The sequence below is a fragment of the Solanum verrucosum genome, unplaced genomic scaffold (genome assembly GCF_900185275.1).
Source record: "Solanum verrucosum unplaced genomic scaffold, falcon-dt-bn FXZP01000086.1, whole genome shotgun sequence".
Lineage (NCBI taxonomy): Eukaryota > Viridiplantae > Streptophyta > Magnoliopsida > Solanales > Solanaceae > Solanum > Solanum verrucosum.
In genome coordinates, this window is record NW_026020100.1 from 1,328,439 (window position 1) to 1,353,035 (window position 24,597).

Here is a 24,597-nt window from a genome sequence, read left to right on the forward strand (position 1 = left end):
ATTGAGTTTGTTGTTGTTGTTGGTTCAAATTATGAGAGTCAATTTTTTGTAAATCTGATCATGTATTTAAACATACAATCTTTTAAGTTTTTTTAAAAAAAATAAATAATAATAGTAATTTGCATAGTTGAAAACTATATTAAAAGTTCAATAAGTCACAAAAATTAACAATTTAAAACATTAAAATAACATACAAATGCTCCTGCGGTTGCAGCAAATACACAAGGCCAGAAATTCTAGCACTTGGTTCTTAAACATAATATGCATAGTACTTATTGGCACAACATTACTAAAGATAAGAACCCAGACTCTTCATCTCATACATTTCTAGACAAGACTTCTCGATACCTAAACTTAGCTTCTTGAAAGATAAGATTACATGGTAACAACTCTTACTGACTCAGTCATACTCCAATTCATCTGGAGTTACTGGTCGTTTAAGAGGGATGATAGACTTCTTTTCTACATCTCGCGATAGAGCCTTCCTCATATCTGGAACAGCAAACAGGAAACAACGGTCATAACAGTGACATCATAGAGCAAAATGCAAATGGAAACTATATCACAGTAGATGCAGCAACTTACCCAAACCATCTTCCTCCCCCGAGTAATAGCGTAAAACTCGCCTATATATTATGTAACCAAGCTGGAAAAGACAAAACAGTTAATAGGATTAATACCAAGAATCAAATTCATCCAGATACAACTACAACAAGGTTAATCTCAGGAAAGGTTACTACCTTCTCGTACATCTTTATGGCTGGTGTATTTGATGCTCTCACAAACAAGTCCACAAAGTAAGCCTTATCACTACAAGAACAAAGTTCACCTTAGTGCCAAGCTTGGACAGCATATCACACAATTAAAAAGATGGATTCAACTAGTAGCCACAAACATCAGCAAAGTTCACAAAAAATGTTATTGTTCTACTTGACACTAACTTTATACCAACACACAAAATGAGTGATTCAATCAAATTAGCCCATTATAGTTTAAATAGAACAAAGTTCAGAACTAAACACTTCTAGGAAGTCCAAAAGGAGAGAAGGTTACTGATCTCACTCTACGCTCCGTCATATTAAACTTCATGTCATCATGCAAAGACTGGTGAAGCCAAGTAGCAAGAATATTAGAAATAAAAAAAACAAAGCTGAGCTCCACAAGGTTGATTTCTGCTAAGATGAAACTGATCTACTTGTATCACTTCACACTCAACTTTTATGCCATCACACAAACTTACATAACTTTTTTTTTTTTAACCTCATAACTTCATAACATAACTTTTAAAAAAAAAAAGGAGAACTTACACAACATAACTATGCCTGGAATAACAACACTAAGGAGCCGTTTGGTTACTGGTTAGAGTTATGCAGGGTTTAATTATGCAGGGTTAGGGTTAGTTATGTGGGTATTAGTTATGTAGGTGTTATTTAGTTAGGTAGAGATTACATTACATGAATTATTAACTATTGAATATTGATTTTAATATAAATTAATATATATTATTTACAAATAAAATAAGTAAGCAATTAGTATAAATTCTCCCTTAAAAATATTAAAGAAAGGAATTTTCTCTACACTTAACTAGGAATTCTGTGTTTTTTTTTCTCTTTGTTTTTTTAATGTTATTAGCTTATAAAAATAAAATACTATTGATATATTTCAAGTACATTATACTATCCTATTTTATATAATGTAAATTTCTATCAATATGATGCATGTGTTGTTTGTACATTTTTAGTATACCAAATATATAAATTATATATAAATTCACATTCTAAATAAAAAATTAATACATGATAATTAAATATGTGGATATATTTAGTAATATATAACGCAAATATATATATAATTAGCATATGCGCTATCAAAATTATACATTCCTATTCATAATATTAATATTTTAATTTTAAATGAAAACAAATAATAAGTCGTTTGTATACAAAAAGAAATAAGAAACAAAAATAGTTGTGAAAATAGAATAGTTATGTAAAGTTTTCAATAAAAAAGATTTAAAAATAAATTAATGGGGATAAATGTGTAATTTATCTTTTTAATATATGTATAACTAATACCCACATAACTTATTTCACCTTCTATCCTGCATAACTTGTGCATAGATTCCCTCATAAGTTATGTAGGTATTAATTATGTAGGATTACAAAAAAGGCAACCAAACACCGTATAAAATTAATACATGAATAACTTTTATACAATATTTAGAACTTATCAACCAAACACAGTATAAGTCATGTTGACTTTTCAACCTAATAAAAAACTTTTACCAAACATAGTAAAACTAATACAATGTTTTATACATGAATAACATGCCCTCTTATACCGTAACCAAACGGCCCCTAAGGGAAATAGGATACCACTTTCAGTATCCACCAAAACTGGAAAAGAAAGGAGGTTCCAGTATCCACAGTACCAAGGTCAGAATAAAAGCACCTAGAACGCTAAAATGATGTTTTAATTCACTAAAAAAGACAAAGGACATGCATAGATTTATAAAGGTCGACCCAAAATTTGCAGTACTAGTACAAGTGTACAGTGTTAGTGTGTTACTATGCATTCATTAAATCAGTTGAACTTCTATGAGCAGAATTCACAATGTAGACTACACTATTTCCGTAAGCTACAATAACATACAAGGAAGTAAACCAGAAGGTAGAAATGTCTGTAACATGATTTTAGGACGTCTAGTGAAACAAACCACAAACTAGATTAAAACAAACAAGTGGAAAAACTGTAAGCAAACTGCTCATGCCAAGTTAAAATTAAATACAACTCCGTGGTAATCTGCAAGCCTATACATAAAAAAGAACTGTGAAACAACAAAATGATAAATTTGGAAAGATGAATTCGAATAATGCGACCAGAATTCATGAAATAATGTGAACTAACATTTTACTATGTATGGACTTCATTTTCAGGATTCTAATTATCACATACATTAATCCCTCAGTAATAGAACTTGGTAAATAACAGTTTTTACACTGTATAGGTGCTTACATCTTATCACTGACTTCTTCCAGCAGGTTCATCAATTTCTTGGCTAATTGCTGCCTCCGATATTCAGGAGCCACAGTTACGGCAGTGACGTGACCATGCCAAGATTCACCTTGCCCTTCAACTTTTCCCATAACTGTACACATAAGCCAGGCATTAGTTTAAAAAAAACAGATGTTTTCGTATGAGTAATTTTTCAAAATGTTGATAACATGCACTCTTGCTTGGTTATTAAAAAAACCCACTCTTGCTAATTTATGAGAGCCGGAATGCACCAGCCAGTAGCCATATTAAGACAACTACATAATTGACATTCTAACCACTTTATCACCCATGAAGAGGCCAGAGTACACCAGCCAGTGCCAAACTAAGTACATAATTGACATTCTAACCACTTCGTCACCAATAAAGTTCAATATTTTATTTTATTTTAAAAAAGAGTAAATGAAACCTTTCACCGAAGGAAGTATAAGAGAATGATTACTTGCATCTGCCTTAGACCTAAAATCTATTGCTGGAAATTTTCAGAAACATAGTGTTAGCATCAAGGGGAACAGAATTAGTGAAATCCGCCTAAACCAGCACAAGAAATCTACTTTCCGTCCCCAATCTCTTCTCGAAAGAGAAATGAAATTCAGAATGCTTATCCTTACCATTCCTTGCTACAACCTATTGTTCGAACTGAATTCAATCAAGCAAAGTGACTCCTTGCCAACTATACTGACAAGCAGGTAAGATTAAGGGAGAGCTTTAGGCATATTATTTTCAATTCTTGCAATTATTTTCTTGATCTTCAAAGATTTTCTGTATTCTTAAAGGACTCTAGACTCTTTCTACTTAATTGGCTCCTATCTACCACTAAGGCATTTAGTCAATCCTTCAAGCTTATCTTTGATATTTCTAATTTAATCAATCTGTATATAAATTAAATAATCATCAGTCGTCTGCTTAAATCATCCCAAAAAAGTGATGAATTTTAAAATCTACACTGGAATAACTCACTGTATCCCATGATGTGGCCGCCGGGAGCTTTTGCAACATGGAAATAATCCGGCCATCTGGCCATGTAAGTCATATAAAATGACATGTTGAACTGCAGCAAATGTTAAAACTCATTTTTAATTATAACAGAAGGCACTAAAAATCATGCTAAAATTCATCCAAATTTCACAAAATACTACTACAAATCATGTTAAAAACTCCTTTCAAATTTCTAAAAGGAATTCAGAATCATCTTAAAACTCGTTTCTAATTCAGAAAACACTACTAATTATGCAGTTTTCGTTAAGAATTTACAAATAAAAAACGAAATTTAGGGAAAAAAGAGAGGGTCAATTGGTTTACAGTTTCAGTAAGATGATCCAAATTCACTGACGCGAAGCGAAGAAGGTCATTGCAGCTGAATCTACGAATCGTCGTCATGCTTTCTCTCTCTTCTTCGCTCTTTCTCTCTCTACGGAACTCTTCTGGTAATCTGTAAGGGCGATAACCAGTTAATGGACCCCCGATGCCCCTTTGTGAGCATGACGGCCCAAAATAGCATACACCCGGCCCACAAGGAATGTCCTCGTTAATTTACAATAAACTCTAGTTTATAACATAACTTTTGTGCAATGACCTAGTTGGTTTGGTGGGTGATCATCCGTGATCGACCATCTCAATGCTTCTTGAATCGACTCTGTTGAGACTTGTCTGATACGATTATTTGCAGGCTATTACACAGGGAACATAAGTTTTTTATGGTGAATTAATGTAAATAGCCATTATAATAAACTTAATTATGCTCCATAGCTATAGTTTGCATATTTACTGGTTATAGGTATTGTTTAATTAAGCTACCTCATTTGTATAATTCGCGGGTGAGTTTGTATAATTCGTGGGTACGTTTGTATAAATTGAGCTATTTTTTATATAAACTCGAAATACACATTTTTAAAACTAAACACAAATAACTGAACTTTAAACAGGTATACAAAATTACACTATACAAATTATATTACACAAACGTGTAAATTATACAAACTCGAAACCCTTGTCTACGTAATTATCACTGAATGTTGATCGCGAGAGGTATAACTAACTAAAACTATAGCTATGATAATTACTAATTAACTAGTATATATTTGATTAACCATGTAATGTTCCCTTTTATATATCATAAAAGAACACAGGTACATAACTCATCAATCATGAACATAACCCAATCATCAATTTTACAATTCTAACAATTCATTTTGCAACAATGATGATTTTTGTCGTTGTTTACAAGACTCATTTGATTTTAGCTCACTTGTTATATATGAAATTTAAGACTGATCACTTGTTCAATGCATTATATTTATGTGCTCCTTAATCTTATTTATCTTGTCATAATAACCTCTCTTCGATAAATAAAAAGAGAGTCGATCTATACGATCACAATATTGAAGTATGTGTATATGTTGTGGTGAAATTTTGTATATAAATTATGTTATCCTGGAGGAGATGGGCTCTCTTGTTCAGGAAATGGAAGGCCCTAGCTAGCTTCAGCAATTTGGCATTTATGATATGAATCAACATTTGGTTATGGCAGTCAACATCCCATAACTAACTAACCGAATTTGATCTGCTCTCATTCACTTAATCTGCCTGCATCCCTCCTTACCTTGTTTCTTTTCTACTTTGCTCTCACATTGAAAAAAAAAAAAACAGGATTTCTGAAAAACTAGCATCATTGAATTTATACCACTAGACAGTGTGTCTAGCGGTTTTTTATTAAGAATATATAATAAAAACTAACAAGGATTATGATAAAGTAGTAAGTATAATTATGACGTACGAGAGGTCTTGGTTACCATGAGGATAATAATTAGACATCATGATCAGATTCAAATATACATAAATCATTTGTTTTTTTAAATACTGTTAAATAATGTGTCTAACTGTCTTTTATTAATAATATAATAAAAAAAATCTTTTAACGGAAATAAGTACGAGTAAGGAAACTAGCTAGGTCTTACCTTCCTAGCTAGTTTTAGGCAATTGGGTATGTTATTGGGGATCTCATGTTATTGCATGCTATGTACGTGTGGTTACCTAATCATCAGCATGTACTTGCAACTTACGAAGCATAAGATGACCATGAGGATAATAATTAATTACACATCATTATATATACATCAATATATGATAAGACATTGAGTTCGAATCTCATTGGCTTTAAGGTTCGGATTCCAATGCACAATGCATGATGATATGAATTATGATAATGACCTAATGACGTAATACTTTGCGATAGTAGGACGTGGAGTTTGAGTCTTACCACACGCCTATATGGACATGAGTTCGAGTTTCAATGTACCATAACAATATGCTAAATGAGTATACATACACCCAAATCCCAATGTGTTATCATAGTAAGACCAAGGGTTTGAGTCCTGACGCTCTATTTGTTAGACGTTGTAGTTAAGAGATTGTATTTGACATATACACTAAGTATATATATTTCCGATTCAATCATTCAGTTTTGTTAGACGTTGTAGTTAAGAGATTATATTTGGCATATGCACTAAGTATATATGTTTTTGATTCAATCATTCAGTATTCAAAATTCACGAACATCTAGCTACTAATAATCGAGGGCTGAGACACACACAAAGAAGTAGAGGAATGGATGCATTTGAATTTACTAGATTAGGGTATGGAAGGAAGATATGAATTTTCCTGACACCATGTGCTTCTGCTGAAGCTCTTCCCTGCATGAAGATCAGAACCATTGCATCCATCATAACCTATAAAACCCTAGAAAACTTAGACTCTCCCCAACCCTATTTAGCCATTTTGCATGGACATGATCACTCCATTAATTAGTCACACATTTTGGCCTCATTCCTTATTTACTCCTTTTGTACTTATTACCCTTATCTTCTATACCCATATAATAGAAAGAGAAAAAAATATACTTAATTATATCATGAGCACATGCACTTGTTACACTATATAAATAGACCCTTCTATATATTGTCTTTCAAACTTTGAAATGCCTAAGAAAAATAGTACTACTACTACTAAATTAGAAGATCATGAAGGTAGAATTAGATCAAGAACACCAAAAGGGCATTTTGTTGTATATGTTGGAAGTGAAATGAAAAGGTTTGTTTTGCCTACATCTTACTTGAAGAATCCATTGTTCCAAAACTTGCTTGATAAGGCTGCTGAAGAATATGGCTTTGATAATGGCAACATAATCCTTCTTCCTTGTGATGAATCCTCATTTCGCCGGCTTATCGCCATGTTAGCAAGGTCTAGCTCATTCAATAGCACAAGAATAAACCCTAGTTAATCATCAACTAACATGATCTTGCATGCTTCTATGATTAGTAAATACTCCGTACATTTTAAGTTGTATACACTGAAAGTGTAAAGACTATTTACACTATGATCGGTGTATATATCTAACTTCTTGTAATAACATGTTATGGATAATTATCACTAGCTATATATCTTGATCAATCTATATACTTCATCGTTTTAAGTTATAAATCTTTAATTCTAACTAAGCTAATTAATGTCATAAAATTAATTATTTTCGAAATGATAATATATTAATCTAAAGTTGGTGAAATGAAATGTTGAAACAATAATGCACCTGACATAGCACCAAGCATAGGATCCTTCTTTCAACATCATAAATACAGTACTACAATACAAATTAAATAGGAGGACAGAGAGTATTCAATTACGTGTGTTACGTTGTTGAATTCATAGTCAAATATTATCACCGGTCTTCATTATTATATAGTAAGTATATTGAACCATCAATTTTAAGTCAGTTATTGCAGTTTGCAGGCTATTGTGGATTGGCATTTTCCTACGACAACCTCTGCTTCTTATGACAAACATTTTTAAAAAAAAAAACACGAATGGCCGGAAAGAATAACGATTTCTTAAACAATTTGATCTTCAAATGCTTTTAGTTATATTCCCTCCGTTCCTATTTAATTGTCACTATTTTAAGTTTTACGCTTCATAAGAAACTAGATAAGTTTATCATTGTACTCTTATTTAATGTTCTCTTGAAGTCAAGTTTTGAATAAATGAACATAAATTAATTTATTTTGATTAACTAATTTGACAAATGAACATGAATTAGTTACTTAATTTTTCTATGTTGACAAATGTATACTTTCAAGACTAATAGTTTTTAAAGGGTAAATAAGAAGAACGTTATCATTTATGTATTGATTTTGTGAAATAATAAATTTAAGGAACATTTATTGAGTCTCTAAAATAAGAATATCATTATATCGTTATTCTTATTTATACTTAATTAAATGTTGAATTATTTACCTAAAGGAGTAAAGATCAATTCCAAGATACTGAATATCTTTATAAAATGGGAAACATTTTATAATCTCTAAAATATTGGAACCACTTGCATGGGGGTAAAGGCAATATGAATACCAAATTCCCAAGTCCCAATTAACTATGCTTTCTATTTTACTATGGTTTTAGACTTTTGAAACCAATTGGAAATTTTTGCTAACATTAAAAGCAAAGATCACTAATCACGCCTCTCTTTTATTCTTCAATGACCGACAAAACAAATCTATTTGAAAAAAGAAATAATTTGGCTATTTTGCAAGTCAAACATTCCCAAAATTAAAACCTTCCTCTTGCTTTTATATAGTATCAAGTACTCCTTCAGTTAATTTTTATATTTCATCCTTATTATAAATAATTAATCTATAATACTTGTCATTTCAAAAAATCAATACATAAAATACAATATTCTTCAGATTTTATCCTTGTGAGTGAGTTATTAGCCTTGAAAACATACATTTGACCAACATAGAAAAACTAAGTGAATAGTTCATGTTCATTGCTCAAATTAATTAATTCATATTCATTGATTGAAAAGTTGACTTCAAAAAAAAATAAAGGTAGAATAGTAAAGTTACTTAATTCTTTAATGCACATGAAATAAAAAATAATGACATATTAATAAAAACGGTGGGAGTATCAACTGTAATGTAATTAGATCCCCACTTCATTTATCTGTATTATACAATTATACTAGAAGGTCACTATTTTTCTAGTGAGTTATTAGTTAAAAACTATTTAGTGGTTGTTTTCATTGATATTTTAGTTGAATTAGTGTGATAAAATTGTAAATGTTTTAAATGGAAAAGTTAGAAAGTTTTCTATTATTTTAGTGAAATTTTGTTTCCTATTTTTCTAGTGAGCTAGTTCGATGAAAAATAAGTGGAAAATGATGTTCTATATAGCACAAATTTTCCATTGATTTACGGTGGAGAAAACCTTTGTTTCTAGTAGTAAATCGGCCATTTTATGACATTGTTTTGACTTAACACATCCTTTTAAACATATGAGTAAATTTTATTTAGACCCTTCAATTACAATTTATTTCATTTGACATATGGTAAATTGTTCTTACTAGACATTTTTTTGTCTAAATTTTTAATATTCTCAAGCGTTTATTATGTAGATAATTTTGCTAAACTTTGAAAAATACATTTATTTTAAATTATAAAAAAAAGTCTCAACAATTCACTTAATATGAATGAGAGAAAGTATTAGCTAGAAGGTAATTTGATTAAATTGTCCTTATTTATTATTTTTCTCTATTTAATATTTATCACTTTTGTATCATATTAATACCTCTCAATATTTTTGACTACAAGTAAATATGAAAACAAACAACTAATTATTCTTGATTTTCTAAAATAGCAAATTAAATATTATAAACCATTTATTTTTACGGAGAATGGAAAATATTTAAAAATGGAGGGAGCAATATAGTAAATATCTTATGGGAAAAGAACCCTTGTATCCCAAGCTACCACATTACTTTCATAGCCCCTTTTAACTATTAATGTGCGTGTATTGTTTGGTATCATCAAAGTATCCATATACTATGACGGTATTAAAGAGGAAGTAGCAGTGCTTCAGTGAAAACACTACTCAGTTACTCCTTGATACCATTAGAGTATATAAATACTTTGATGGCATCAAGGAGGAACAAACAATGTTTTGGTGAAAAGATTGTTCAATTACTGCTTGATACTATTACAGTATACATATACCATAGAATATATATATATATATATATATACACTCTGATGGTATTAAGGATGAAGAAGTAGTGGTTTAATGAATAGAACAAGAGGGTAGTCAAGTAAATATAGTATGGGTTGTGATCAATCAGGATAAATATTTTGGGTTGGGTCCAATTTGGATAATAATTTGTAGAACAAACAATGTTTTGGTGAAAAGACTGTTCAATTATTGTTTGATACTATCACAATATACATATTCCATAGAGTATATATATATATATATATATATATATATACTCCAATGGTATTAAGGATGAAAAAGTAGTGGTTTAGTGAATAGAACAAGGGGACAGTCGAGTAAATAGTATGGGTTGTGGTCAATCAGGATAAATAAATTGGGTTGGGTCCAATTTGGACAATAATTTGTAGATTTTACACAAATCCAATAGTGTTAAGAGTTAATTACATCATATCCCTACTCTTTTTCAAATTACAAATTTTTTGTAAATTTGGTGGAATCTAGATACATCCCAAGACGTCCTGATATATCGCGCCACAAATTTTGAATACATCTCTCAACGTCCTGATACATCGCGTCTCAGTTTCGGATACATTACTCAACGTCCCAATACATCGTGTACCTCCCGATTGATACATAGCGTAAAGTGATGTACCCGACCAATACATTGCGTAAAGTGATGCATTCGACTGATACATTGTGTAAAGTAACGTCTCGATACCTCGAGTACGTATCGATTCATCGTAAAGTGATGTATCCGATCGATGCATTGCATAAAGTGATGTATACGATCGATACATCGTGTAAAGTGATGCATCCGACTGATACATTGTGTAAAGTAGGGATTTGTGTAATTTTTCAATTAGTAAGAAATTTAAAACAATGTAATAAAAGAAATTGTGTATTTAAGTTAGTTTACCTAGTGGGTCTAATCTGTATAGTTTTCCCATATCTTGTTTAGTTATGTGATGTGATTTTTTAAAATTAATTAGTTGTAAATTTCATTTTCCAAAATGGCCCACAAATGCAGCCATGCATGGCGTTATTGACGGTTGACGCATGCGATTGCGTGCGACAATTCCCCAGGGGAGTTGGGCCTTGCCAAACCCCTCACACATCACCTAACTTTGTTAGGTACCAACTATTGGTAGGCGTAGGACTATTCACGAGGATCATAGTAGAGTGATAAATATTTAATCAAAGATTTTGAATTCGAGTACTTTGAATTATGTAATTATTTTTATTAAAGAACATTTTATCTCTCAATATGAAGTTTTCCATTGATAATTTAGATTTAGTCGAACTTCTTTGTAGATACTACTTAGGAGAGATATAATCAGAAAAGGGAAGCTTACGGAAATGTATATTCGATCATCTAATTTATCAAATATGGTTGAAGTATACAATATTTTGATGGGAAATTTTTGCATATAGCCACTCAAAAATAACTTAATTATACTTCATAATTATAGTGTGCTAATTACGATTCGTAGCTACATGTTAGAGGAAGGAGAGAGGCGAGCAAGAGAGGGCAGAGAGTGGAGAGAGGCGAGTTGTATATGTATATATGTCAAATAATTGTATATATGTAAGTGGTATACTTATGTATCTGTACATCTGGCGAGCGAAATTGAAAGAGGGAGGAGAGAGGCGGGCGAAAGAAGGCAGAGAGTGGAGAGAGCAAATTGTATATGTAGTATGTCAGATAATTGTATATATGTAACTGATATACATATGTATTTGTATATTTGACGAGCGAGATTGGGAGAAGGCTAAGAGAGGCGAGCAAGATTGGGAGAGGGAGGAGAGAGGCGATCGAGAGAGACTAATTGTATTTGTATATTTGTCATATGATTGTGTATATATGTATAATTTGTATTTGTATATGTATGAGTGATGTAATTAGAGCTAAATTAAGTTGCGAGCCATAATTATTTCAAATTATACCTATGTTAGCTAATTAGCTAGTATATATTTGTTTATCCGTGTTATATTCCCTATTTTGGTTGTATATGTTGTATAGATATGTATATTATATATCATATTAATATAAAGTATACGCAGTTTATACATTGTACATATTTATTATTTTTCTCTTTAAAAAACTTATATTTAAAAGAAAATTGATACTATAATGAGAAAATAATAAAATCAAAGAGTTGAGTTTATATTCAAATTATCACATACTGAAAATAAGATCGATTATTTTACTATCAAACAAGTGCTAATTAATAATTCCAAATAACTATGTCATACTTCTTTTTTTTTTGGAATTACCACTAAATTGTTCGTAGATAAAAAATTATTTTGATAATCTATTATTAAAAGGAATCAGCTCTAAAATTTGAAATTTATTTATAAAATTTGTCTGCCGTTAATGATTAAATTTAGTACATATTATATAATCAAAACTTTAGATTTATGTAAGGGATAAACCTCTTATCTCATTTATTAAGCACGCCAAATATTATTTTCTACCAGAATTGCCTACCATATGGGGACTTAATTTGAGATAGATCACACATTTGTAACTTGAATAACATAATCATGACCTTTTAGTCATCATGGTTGTGTTTAAGTAATATTGCCTCGTTGGCTTAGATTCGTATAACTTTAAAATGTGTTTCGTAGATAAAGTCTGCTTACTTATATATCCAATATCTATCTGTGTTTTATCCATGTGAAATTTCTTGTCTTAAGCTGAAATGTCACATATACCCTTCCATAAACTGAAGGTCCTCGCTGATGTTTGTCCTATATGACACCCTATTAGATACCAAAGTACCAAACACACCTTCTCATGACAAATCACAGGTATTCAATAGGAAGGATTTGGTTGATATTCCATATGATTTGTCTCAACTTCAAGCACATTTAATTATACTTCATTGCTATTATTACAATTTACAACCGTTCAAATAATAAATATGCAATTTGGCAATTTGGAAGATATATTATTATTATTATTACAACTATTTGTGTCAACTAGTTAAGTATAGTCATATTTATTAATGATGATGAAGTATAACAATGCAATTACAAAGAGATGTCCATTCAAGAAGTTACTCAAGTGCCAATTTCTTGAGGGTACATTCAAGTAAGTCACTTAGGAAGTGCCAACTTCCTGAGGGTACATTTATATCTTCATATGTAGATACGATAGCAATACTAACATATTCAGTATAATTTCACAAGTGATATTATTCCGATAAATCATTGGGCCAAGTGAAACCTATCAAAAACATATTTGAAAAAGATAAGTATATAAAAATCTCAGTTGGGATTTGATTATTTATTTAGCATGGGATAAAATAAAGATTGTGGTCCATTGTAGTAAGTGCAGTTAAAAATTGATTATTTAATGTCTGTTATTTTATTTTAAGTTGAAGAATTGTTTGCCTTTTCAAAGCCAAATGGGACAGACTCTTACCCAAAAGATTTTGTAAAAGAAACAAATCTTTTTCGAGATTTGCTTCTTTTTATACACATAATCTTTTTGTAAATATTTTATTTTGTCTTTCTTTTTTACTTATGCAGAAACAAATGCTTATTAAATTTTCTTTTACGGGCTACAAAAAGAATATTCTTAATTATCGTGGTTTGTACTTACTTGTACTTCTTAGTGTATCTTCTTTTCCAAGAAAATAAAAGGAAAAATATAGCAAAGAAAAGATAAACTCAAGTTACATATTGTTTCTATAAAAACCTTTATGTATAGATTATTTATACATAACTTATTTACAAACCAAACAACCCTATCAATTTAATTAATTCATAGTCATACTACTTTTTTTTAAGAGAAATAGAACCAAGAAAATCTTAGATATTTTTGCATAAATTTTGCTACTTGGGCAATGGAAACAATTTAATCTTATTCGATATTTACACTAAATTATATCAATTTAGCATGGTCAAGAATACAATTGCATAAAAAAAATAGTGTAAATTAATTACTATGTCATGATTTTATCTTTTCGTTTTTGTTTTAAAATAAGTGATTTTATATAATCAAAAAGACGTTTATAATGTTCAAATAAGTTTTCTCTTTTGCACAATTTTTTCCTTATGATCGGGAATCTAGAGTATTGTTAGCTCCTTCTATGTATGCCAATTTTATTTTTCAGACATACATTGTAAAAACTATTTACATTAAAATAGTTCTGATAAAATGAACGAATATATATATATATATATATATATATATATATATATATATATATCTCCACATAAGGGAAAAATAACATCGAAAGCAAAAGGTGGATTTTGTGATGGATAAAGGTAAACACAAATCTACTAGACAAGGAAAGGTAACCCCACCTTTTATTATTTACGTCAAATGGAAGTTAACCAAAATCAAAGCCAAAACATGTGGAAAAAAATTAAGATTTTCTTAATAGGATATTTGCTAAATTATTTACATAATGAAGACGTAATAATTAAGGGGTCTATTCTTAAAAAGCAAAAAGAAAAAATCTTGTTTCTAGAAAAAATCAAATTCAATACTGCAATTTTTGAAGAATTACAAGTCAAACTTAAAGAATAAAAATCATTACCGACAAAAGTATACAGTATACATCAATAATGTGATAACTATTTTACACAGTATTTGGAATTTGATTTTTATTATAATAAATTTTATTTTACACTGTTAGGTATATTTCTCTATTATGTAACAGATAACTTATTCTATTTCATCATAATTATAAATCTCACTTTTATGCAAACTAATAACCTATACATTTTATTTAGGTGGCTGACTTGATATATAAGCAACTCATTACATCAATGAGACAATGACGTGTATGAGTGTGTTCGGTATAGGGATTTTTTATTTTTTTTCTAAATTATGTATAAATCTTTTTGAGATAGTAATATTTTTTATTTATTAACTTACTACTAGAAAATAAGTAAAACAATTCACATATTTTCCAAGATTTTTCTCCTTCATAATAAAAATATCTTTATTTGGATATGCAATATGATATCAAATTATTTAAAAATTGAAATTTTGTTTGAATATGAAATTTGAATTTTTTAAGTTAGTATTTTTTTCTCATAACATGAAAAAACAAGTTGTGGTCACTATCAAAAATTTCTCAAATCTTATACAATTTACCAATGATCAAATCATAGTTCAAAACAAGGCAATAGCATATCATAAAACACTTCATTGATAAATCACATATTTGTGTGTTTATTTTATAAAAAAAATTTGCCATTATAAACTTTCAAATAGACTTATTTTTATACAAATTCACTAGTCAACAATAATAGTAAATTATTTATGGGAAAATTATATTTAATAGTAAACTATTAATACAAGTAAATGCTATAAATATAGTTTGATTTAATTGTACCCCATAACAAACTGTTGCTATCTCGGCTCTCTCCTGGTGAATCTCGCTTGCCACTCTTGTTCTCTCCCTTGCCTCTCTTGCTTTTATACAAACGCAAATGTATAAAATGCGTTTGTGTTTATATAAAGCGAGAGAAAATTATATATATACATATATTTTCGTTCCCCTCTCTCCCCTCTCCCAGATCTCGCTCGCCACTCTCTCAGATCTCGCTCGCCAGTCTCTCCCTCGCCTCTCTCGCTTATACAAACAAAAATGTATAAATTGCGTTTCTGTTTGTATAAAGCGAGAGAAAATTGTATCTACACATGCAAATACATATATCTTCATCCTATACACTTAAAATTATACAATACAAATATTTCCCTGCCCAGTTCTCTTTTGCTTTTCTCTCTTTCTCGCTTTATACAAACACAAATTATACAATTGATCTTTTGTATATATATACCGAAACAAAAAACTGATTATATACAACTGCTTTCTTTTGTATATGTATAGCGAAATATACATGTTTATGTTTGCTATGGAGCGCAATTATGCAAACTACAACTATACTATACAAATATGATTTTTGTGTTTGCTATATGTGAAAGTTATTCATTATTTATTTGATATATTTTTTATATAACAAGGATAATTTTTTCACTTTGAGCATGAGTTTTTTTTTTTTTTTTTCGCAAAACTTAAAATGCTTTGATTTTTTTTTCTACAAACTATAAACTTATTGATCAAGTTTCAGATTTTTAAAAATTAATTAAAATTCTGATTAAAAATCTCAAAATATTTTATTTTTTTAAAATAATTAAATATAAAATCATGATTGATGTGCTCCTAAAAATGAATACCTACCTACCCACTTAACCTTTTAATTAGAGTAGAAATCCAAAAAGGGAGCGCCAAGTGGGGACACAATAATATAATAGTAATAAATGGAATAAATAAAAATCAAGTTGTATTGTAGTCTAAAGAAATCGTCTAAACTGTGTCGTTTTACTCCACGGCAATTTCCTCGTGCTATGCTACTCTCTCACCTGCGATTCCCCGTAATATCCTCACGGAAATCCTTGTTTTATTTTATTTTTATATTCCCTCCGTTTATTTTTATCTGTTATGTTGCGTTTTTCAAAAATTAATTTGATTAATTTTCAAAGTTGAATAAGATTGCATTAATTTAATATTTTAAACAAAAAACTTAGATATTCATAAACTATATTAAAAATATTATAAATTACAATTTTTTGCATATCAATATGATGAAGAAATACATCATAAAATGTTAATCAAAATGTTAATTTGATTCTAGAAAGTAAACAATGACAATTAAAAGTGAACGAATATATATATATATATATTTCTTTTTTGTACTTAATTATTCTTTTCTTTTGAAGTTCAAAAACTTTAAATGAGGATTGGAGAAATAATGTAGTATTATGGACTTCCATTTTTTTTTTTTTGGTTCCAACTATATTCTTAAAATCCAACGAGTCAAAATACATTCATATATTCTATCTTCACATTAATTAAAACAAAAAATTAATCATGATGAGAATAATAATCATCGTGTTTACTCATAACTTCCATATTCAAATTTCATTAAACAAAGAAAAAAAAGTAATTAATTTTCTTAGATGATTTCACTATTGTTACTTGAGTTACTTGAGTCGAAGATCTGCAAAAAAATTTATCTATTTTAAGAGTAATACTATGTATATATCATTTTTCAAATTTTATTTGTGAAATTGCACTAAATATGTTGTTATTATTCAAATTAATTTTCATGGTTGGTGTCACCAAATTTCCTTTACCAACCTTCCAATTCTCCATTTACTTTTTAATATTCCATATTTTTTTATACACTTCTTGAAAGGCCAAAAGGGTGATAAATCATTATTTTTTATTTCCTTTTTTACTTATCAATTGCCAATTTATGCTAAACAAATATATTCCAGCTGTAGGTGGGACCCACTTTAGTTTCAATTCTACCAGTCTATAAATAACAGCTCTTAACAGTTGTTTCCTTTTTTCTCTTCTCCATTTCTTCACACTCTTTCTCTCTCTTTATCTGGCGATCTCGCCGGCGCTCCGGCCATCATCATCGTCGGAAAAATCTCCCTTCTTCTCATTTCTCTCACTAGCTAAGGTCGCTCTCTTTCTCTCTCTTATATATATATATATATATATATATATATATATATATATTTCTCTGCATATTTATCTTCTTTCTGTAAAAGCTTGTATTTTCTGTGTGTTTTTTGTTGATTTTGTGCAAAATCAGCTCTGGATCTATTTTGCTTCTCAGAAAGCTCTTTTACTATGTGTTCTTCTTATTTACATTATGTTCTCATCTTCATTGTATTTGGATCTTAAGTTTGTAATACGCAGCTTATTCTCTGAATTGGGATATGGAGATTTGATCTTTTGTATGAGCTTCCTTTATAGAATCCAATGTTTTTGTTCTTTCTAAAATTAACATCATTCTACAGGAAAAAATCTGAACAGCTTGATTATGGTAATTAGTAGCAGTTAAATATGTGTACTTTTTTTCTTTCTGGATAAGGTTATTTTGATTATGGTAATGTAATTGCGAGAAAAGGCCCAAAATAGTCTCTCATCTTTAACCAGACTCAAAGTCATCCTTGAGTTTTCACATGGAGCATTAGTTCCCTCATGTTTGCAATATTGGTGCACTTTTGGTCCTCCTTCAAAATTTTGTCTATTTTTTAACATTGATTTTATTCATAATTTATGAATGGAATGTTTAATCGTCATTTTATATATCTAGTAGAAATAATAACTTCATGTGAGAGATCTCACATTGTGAGAAGAAAAATACCTTATTTTGTTTAGTAGAAATCGTATTGCAGGTAAAGTCAAGAGGTTCATCACGACAATTTCACGTACAATAGTACAAAATTTTCTTTTCTTGCAATGTCATATGTTAAAATGTTCGTAGTTTAGCTGCAGTAATGTTTATACTGAACAGAACAAGGTGTTTTTCTTCTCACCTTCTCTCACATAGAGTTATTATTTCTTCTAAATAAATAAAGAGATGATAGGACATTCCTTACATAAAATTATGAACAAAATTAATGTTAAAAAATAGACAAAAGTTTAGGAGAGGACCAAAAGTGCACTAATATTGCAAACATGAGGGACTATTAGTGCTCCATGTGAAAACTCAAGAATGACTTTGAATCTTAACCCAAAGACGAGAGACTATTTTGGGCCTTCTCTCTATAATTACTAATGACCAGCATTATTACTTATTGGATACTGTAGTCCTTTTGGATAAGATTGAAAAGTGAAATCCTTATTGTTCTTACTTTGTTTCTTCCTTTGTATAATGGTCGGGAACTTGGGATGATGGCTATTGTTCATTGACTCACTTTTTGCTTTCAGTTGAGCCATAATGTTACACAGATTCGTGTTCTGTACAATTTTCGTCCAGGAGTTTGATACTAAGTGATTTTCTGGACTTCCTGACCATCTATTTATGTGTTTGTACATATATGCACCTAAATATTCCAACTTTATGTAATGAAAAGCGCCTTTACCTTTTTCTGCAAGATAATGTTTGTTGGTTGAGAATTACCAAGTTATTCAGATAGATAACAAGTTTGTGTTTTTATATTGGTGTGCAAGTGCAACTAGTATTGTAGTCTAAAGGGGCTAATGCTTATGATTTCTAGTTATATGGGATTTTCTGAAGTTCTGTATATGTTTTTTGACACACTTAAGCGAATGTGCACACACATGTTTGTATGTCTGTGTCTATGTATCTATTTGTGTCCCCTTAAATTACTTACGAGTATTGAAATAAAATGGGTTCGGATGAAGTGGAATGGATTCATATAGCTGATCTAACTAATTTGATATGGCATAGTTGATTGATTAATACAAATGCATGCTCACAAACACCAGTATTTGTGTGCGTAAGGTTCCTTCTTTTTGTGCGACACAGAGTGCTAGTGGGTTGACATGTAGCTAATCCATCCCTTTCAATTTGTTTGTCTTACTTTCCTTTTTAGTCAGTTTTAAAGAAAAATCCCTCTTTCCTTTTTCCGCAACTCCTTAGTTCTAATTTTCCACGCAACATGTTTAAGACCACAAGATTAAAAGACATTTTGGTCCAATTTATATATCTTTAATTTAAGATTACAAGATTCGAAAGTTTTCTTTACTTTCTAAAACTCCGGGACTAGTCAATACTAGATAAACAAATTGAAACTAAGGGAGTACTATTTTCCTAAGAAGAAATAACAATTTTGTGTTTCTATATGGAGCTGCAACCTGTATTTTGTTCTTAAAGGTATTATTGTTAATGATGCAGAGTACTTCCAAGGATTGAAGGTTTAAGGCGACCATGGAAGAAACTGGACTGAGAAATGTGGGCTCCAACTGCTCCATTTCTGAAATAGATGATTATGATCTCTCGAAGCTTTTAAACAAGCCAAGGTTAAACATAGAGCGGAAGAGATCTTTTGATGAGAGGTCACTCAGTGAGTTATCCATTGGCCTATCTAGAGGCTTAGATCATTATGAAAGTGCTTCACCAGGCCGGTCAGTCTTGGACACCCCAGTTTCATCAACCCGGAACTCTTTTGAGCCCCATCCAATGGTTGCTGAAGCATGGGATGCTCTACGCCGCACTATGGTTCATTTTCGTGGTCAACCAGTTGGCACAATAGCTGCAATTGACCATGCCTCTGAAGAAGTCCTCAACTATGATCAGGTCAGTATTTATATGAAATCCAAGTATCACAGAATCTTGGTGCTCTTATGTGATATTGATTTAGTAATTTGCATAATATTGGTATCATATACTATGATTCGGTATGACTTTTTTGAACAAAAATGTGCGTTGGTTATTGATGCCATACATAAAAATGTTGGGATATTGTCATATTGATGCCGAAACTGGGTTTAATATGGAGTGAGGTACAGTGATGTGATAAGGAGTATAATATTATCTGTTTTATCTGAGTACTTATCCAGTGAAGATTTCGTTTGATGTGTAGGTTTTTGTTCGAGATTTTGTGCCTAGTGCTTTGGCCTTCCTGATGAATGGAGAGCCAGATATAGTCAAGAACTTCTTGTTGAAGACACTTCAGCTTCAGGGATGGGAAAAAAGAGTAGATAGATTCAAGTTGGGAGAAGGGGTTATGCCTGCTAGTTTCAAGGTTCTTCATGATCCTGTTCGTAAGACAGATACCATAGTAGCAGATTTTGGTGAAAGTGCAATTGGAAGAGTTGCTCCAGTTGATTCTGGGTTTTGGTGGATAATTCTTCTCCGTGCTTACACAAAATCTACTGGAGACCTGAGTCTCTCTGAAACAACAGAGTGCCAAAAGGGGATGAGACTTATATTGAGCTTGTGTTTGTCTGAAGGATTTGACACATTTCCAACTCTGCTATGTGCTGATGGATGCTCAATGATTGATCGGAGGATGGTATTATATTTTGTCATCTTACTTTCTCAATTTGTTTGGATCTTCTTATCATTGTGATATAAAGCATGTTTAGCTTAGATGATTGGAGCAGTTGATAAGCAACAAGAGCTGAAGCTGGTTTTATAAATAAGGAGTTAGTTGCTTACAATTTTTGTGATCGGGATTCATTTAGATGTGTACCCTTATGTTCTTCTATTCATTCTCATCTTATGTTTCGTGGTTATTGCTCTAAGATTCACAAAACTTTCAGTCGGAAAATGAACTTGTGCAATGGATAGTCTACTAGTGACCTTTAGCTTTGTTTTCTTTGTCCCTGCAACAATGTGACATGGGCTCTAATGCATAGGAAATGGATTTTAGACTCTAGTTGAATTCAGTGAATGTTCTTAGCGTAGATCTCTGTTCTAAGTTGAAAGTAAACTAGCACTTTGTGCATCCCTCAGATCATCAAAATGCACCGTAAGCTAAATTTCGTGGGAGATTTGTCAACAAAACATATAACACTGTAAAATTTTGTATCCGTAGCCCCCTAAAGGTTTGTTTGCATCATTAGCCTCTTCAAATGATGTTCTAGTAGTTTTTCTTTCTGAAGCTTTATGTTGTTTTTGTAACCTTTTAGTACCTTGTTGGAACCCTATTAATAAAACTTTTACCTTGTCAGAAAAATAAACATAACACGGCTTATCTAGTGAAATTTTAGTTTCTGTTTATTTAAGAAAGAGAGAAACCATAACATGGCCTAACTGAATCGTTTCATGCGTTGAATTGCTATCTTTCATCATTTCTGAAGCTTCTCTTCCAGCTTAGTTATCCATGACATACAAATTTCTTTAAAAAATTAATGTTTTCAAGTCAATGAATGTCTAGAGGTGAACCTTTTATTTACGTTACTCTATTGTTTTGTCTGCATATCTGGCAATGATCAGAAAACTCTAATAGTAAATGGATCTAAACTAAGAGACTGAAATTCTTGGCTTTGTGAGTTTCCTTATCCATTCTTAGAGGACTAGACTTTTATGCTTAAAAGAACAGTAACACAACTATTTCTTGCCTCCAAAATGTTGTTTTGTAGTGTTAAATATTAGAATGTCATTACCTGGTAGTTACTTGAAAATTACGTCCCATGATTGGTGGTTTGCCTTCGAAGAGACATTAATTGGATATTTTATTTATTGTGGTTGATTTTCAGGGTGTTTATGGATATCCTATTGAGATCCAAGCACTCTTCTTCATGGCACTGAGATCTGCATTGGCTATGTTGAAGCACGATACAGAAGGGAAAGAATTCATTGAGAGAATAGTGAAGCGCCTGCATGCCTTGAGTTATCATATGCGAAGTTATTTTTGGCTCGATTTTCAACAGTTAAATGACATATATCGCTATAAAACTGAAGAGTATTCTCACACTGCAGTAAATAAGTTTAATGTTATTCCTGATTCAATCCCAGAGTGGGTATTTGATTTTGTGCCTACACGTGGAGGTTACTTTATTGGAAACGTTAGTCCTGCAAGGATGGACTTCAGGTGGTTTGCTTTGGGTAACTGTATTGCCATCTTGTCTTCCCTTGCCACTCCAGAGCAAGCTTCTGCTATTATGGATCTCATAGAAGCCCGCTGGGAGGAGCTAGTAGCAGATATGCCTTTAAAGATATGTTATCCAGCAATTGAAAATCATGAATGGCGGATAGTAACTGGTTGTGATCCCAAGAATATTAGATGGAGTTACCATAACGGAGGATCTTGGCCAGGTTCGACCATCATCCTTCTGCACTGCATTTTATTTGATACTTTATTTGTTAACTCCTGCAATTGAGTAGAGCATGACTTTGATCATTGTTGGAAGTTATTTTATACGACTCCATACTATGTTACAAGGATTCTTTGCTTTGGAAATCTTTTGTTAGTCATAGTTTTACTTTTTTATTAGAGAAAGAAATGAAAAGCATAGTCTAATTCAACATTACCAATTTCAAAAAAAGAAGAGAAAATCAGTCTTATTGTTGAAGTCAATTGATCTTACACTTGCTAATAAATGCAGTGCTTTTGTGGTTGCTAACGGCTGCCTGCATTAAGACTGGACGGCCACAAATTGCAAGACGGGCAATTGATCTTGCTGAGAGCCGCTTACTCAAGGACAGCTGGCCTGAATATTATGATGGAAAGCTCGGAAGATACATTGGTAAACAAGCAAGAAAGCACCAGACGTGGTCAATTGCTGGATATCTTGTAGCAAAAATGTTGCTGGAGGATCCTTCACACTTGGGAATGATCTCTTTGGAAGAGGACAAGCAAATGAAGCATGTAATCAAGCGATCATCTTCATGGACGTTCTGAGGTGTTAGTTGAAGCAAGAGACAAACAGTAGAAACGGATAGAGAAACACAGAAGGTGAGAGATGTTTTTTTTGTTAACATTACAAGAAACACAATTCTTTGGCTATTTCTGTCCCTTGTAGGTTTGCTCAAAAGTTCCCTTTGTGTAAATTAGCATCATCCAGCCAGATCAATGTCTTGTTTTTCTTAAAATAAGAGACTTTTGTTTTGATAGTTTCCACTGTGTTGGACCAATTTTAGATAATGATCATCTAATTGTTTTGACAAAGACGGTGAATATGATGTTTCCTAACTATATATATATATTGATTGTTGCCTAAATTGAACCAAACTTATTGATACAATTTTATCCCTTGTTGTAGCTAAACAAAGATATACTCGAATGAAACACTTACGTAAAAAAGAAAAGAAAAAAGTGTTCCTCAGTTTGCTGCCCTGTTGATAAAACAATAAAAACAAACACTAAAATTTTCAACAAAAAAGGGGTGTAAACTAGGCACCAATTATTAAAGGAAACAATGAATGAATAGAGGATAATGCAGAGAAGGGTGACAAAATTAGCCTAGGAAAAAATGATTTATCCAACTCACCTATTTATTAACTAGTCCATTTTGATCCGTTCATTTTGATTCTAATCCATTTACTTTGACTCTCATCTATTCATTTTGACTCGTGATGTACCCAACTCACTTATTTATTAACGTAGTCCATTTTGATCCGTTCATTTTGGCTCGTCCATTTTGATTCGTTAATTTTGATTCATTCATTTTGATCCGTTAATTTTGACTCATCCATTTTGATCCGTTAATTTTGACTCGTTCATTTTGATCCGTTCATAGGGCTGAGACAGATGGGTCCAAGAATAAGAGCTCTAAGATAATGGGCCCAAAATTCAATATAATAGAGTGACATATTTTGCGACCATAGTTAATTTGGATCCCACATAATCTTAGTATGTCACTATACAATAAAATAAAAGTTGCCTAAACGACCTCAAATACCATCCAAGAGAATATTTCTCTGAAAAATTAAGAAATACACTTTTTTTTCTTCAATAAATTAGAAAACTACAACCTTCAAAAAACAATAAAAATGAAACATTTGCCTCATAATATTTGGAGAATGATCAACTATAAATACAGATGCTATTATTTAGTTTATCTATAGATGCTATTATTTAGTTTATCTAATACCTTTTTTGACTGTAATGATTTATCTTCGTATATTTATTCATATTCGATATTTACATTATGTCATATCAATTTATCATAATTAAATGACGTAATAGGGTTATAACTTATAATGATTTGTTAACTAACATATTTAACGTCTTTTAATTTTCATCTATTTTTTTTCCCACTTTCCAGA

The 24,597-nt window shown here is 30.9% G+C and overlaps 2 protein-coding genes across 3 annotated transcripts; one reads left to right on the forward strand and one right to left on the reverse strand.

The window, feature by feature from the left end:
- Positions 1 to 131: 131 nt before the first annotated feature.
- On the reverse strand, positions 132 to 17,600 carry LOC125824919 (N-terminal acetyltransferase B complex catalytic subunit NAA20). 2 transcript variants are annotated; one of them, XM_049504264.1, is made up of 7 exons: positions 17,592 to 17,600; positions 4,357 to 4,453; positions 4,015 to 4,105; positions 3,016 to 3,148; positions 741 to 810; positions 586 to 646; positions 132 to 492 (listed from the first exon to the last, which is right to left on the reverse strand). In XM_049504264.1, the coding sequence occupies exons 2-7, from the start codon at positions 4,432 to 4,434 to the stop codon at positions 401 to 403; spliced, it is 525 nt and encodes a 174-aa protein (XP_049360221.1). In that variant the 5' UTR covers positions 4,435 to 4,453; positions 17,592 to 17,600; the 3' UTR covers positions 132 to 400. The 2 variants fall into 2 exon arrangements, with proteins under 2 accessions (XP_049360221.1, XP_049360220.1); XM_049504263.1 differs by lacking the exon at positions 17,592 to 17,600 and having other exon boundaries at positions 4,357 to 4,556.
- Positions 17,464 to 23,550, forward strand: LOC125824898 (probable alkaline/neutral invertase D). The gene is made up of 5 exons (XM_049504239.1): positions 17,464 to 17,586; positions 19,777 to 20,178; positions 20,465 to 20,896; positions 22,086 to 22,644; positions 22,935 to 23,550. The coding sequence occupies exons 2-5, from the start codon at positions 19,810 to 19,812 to the stop codon at positions 23,228 to 23,230; spliced, it is 1,656 nt and encodes a 551-aa protein (XP_049360196.1). The 5' UTR covers positions 17,464 to 17,586; positions 19,777 to 19,809; the 3' UTR covers positions 23,231 to 23,550.
- The last annotated feature ends 1,047 nt before the right edge of the window (positions 23,551 to 24,597 follow it).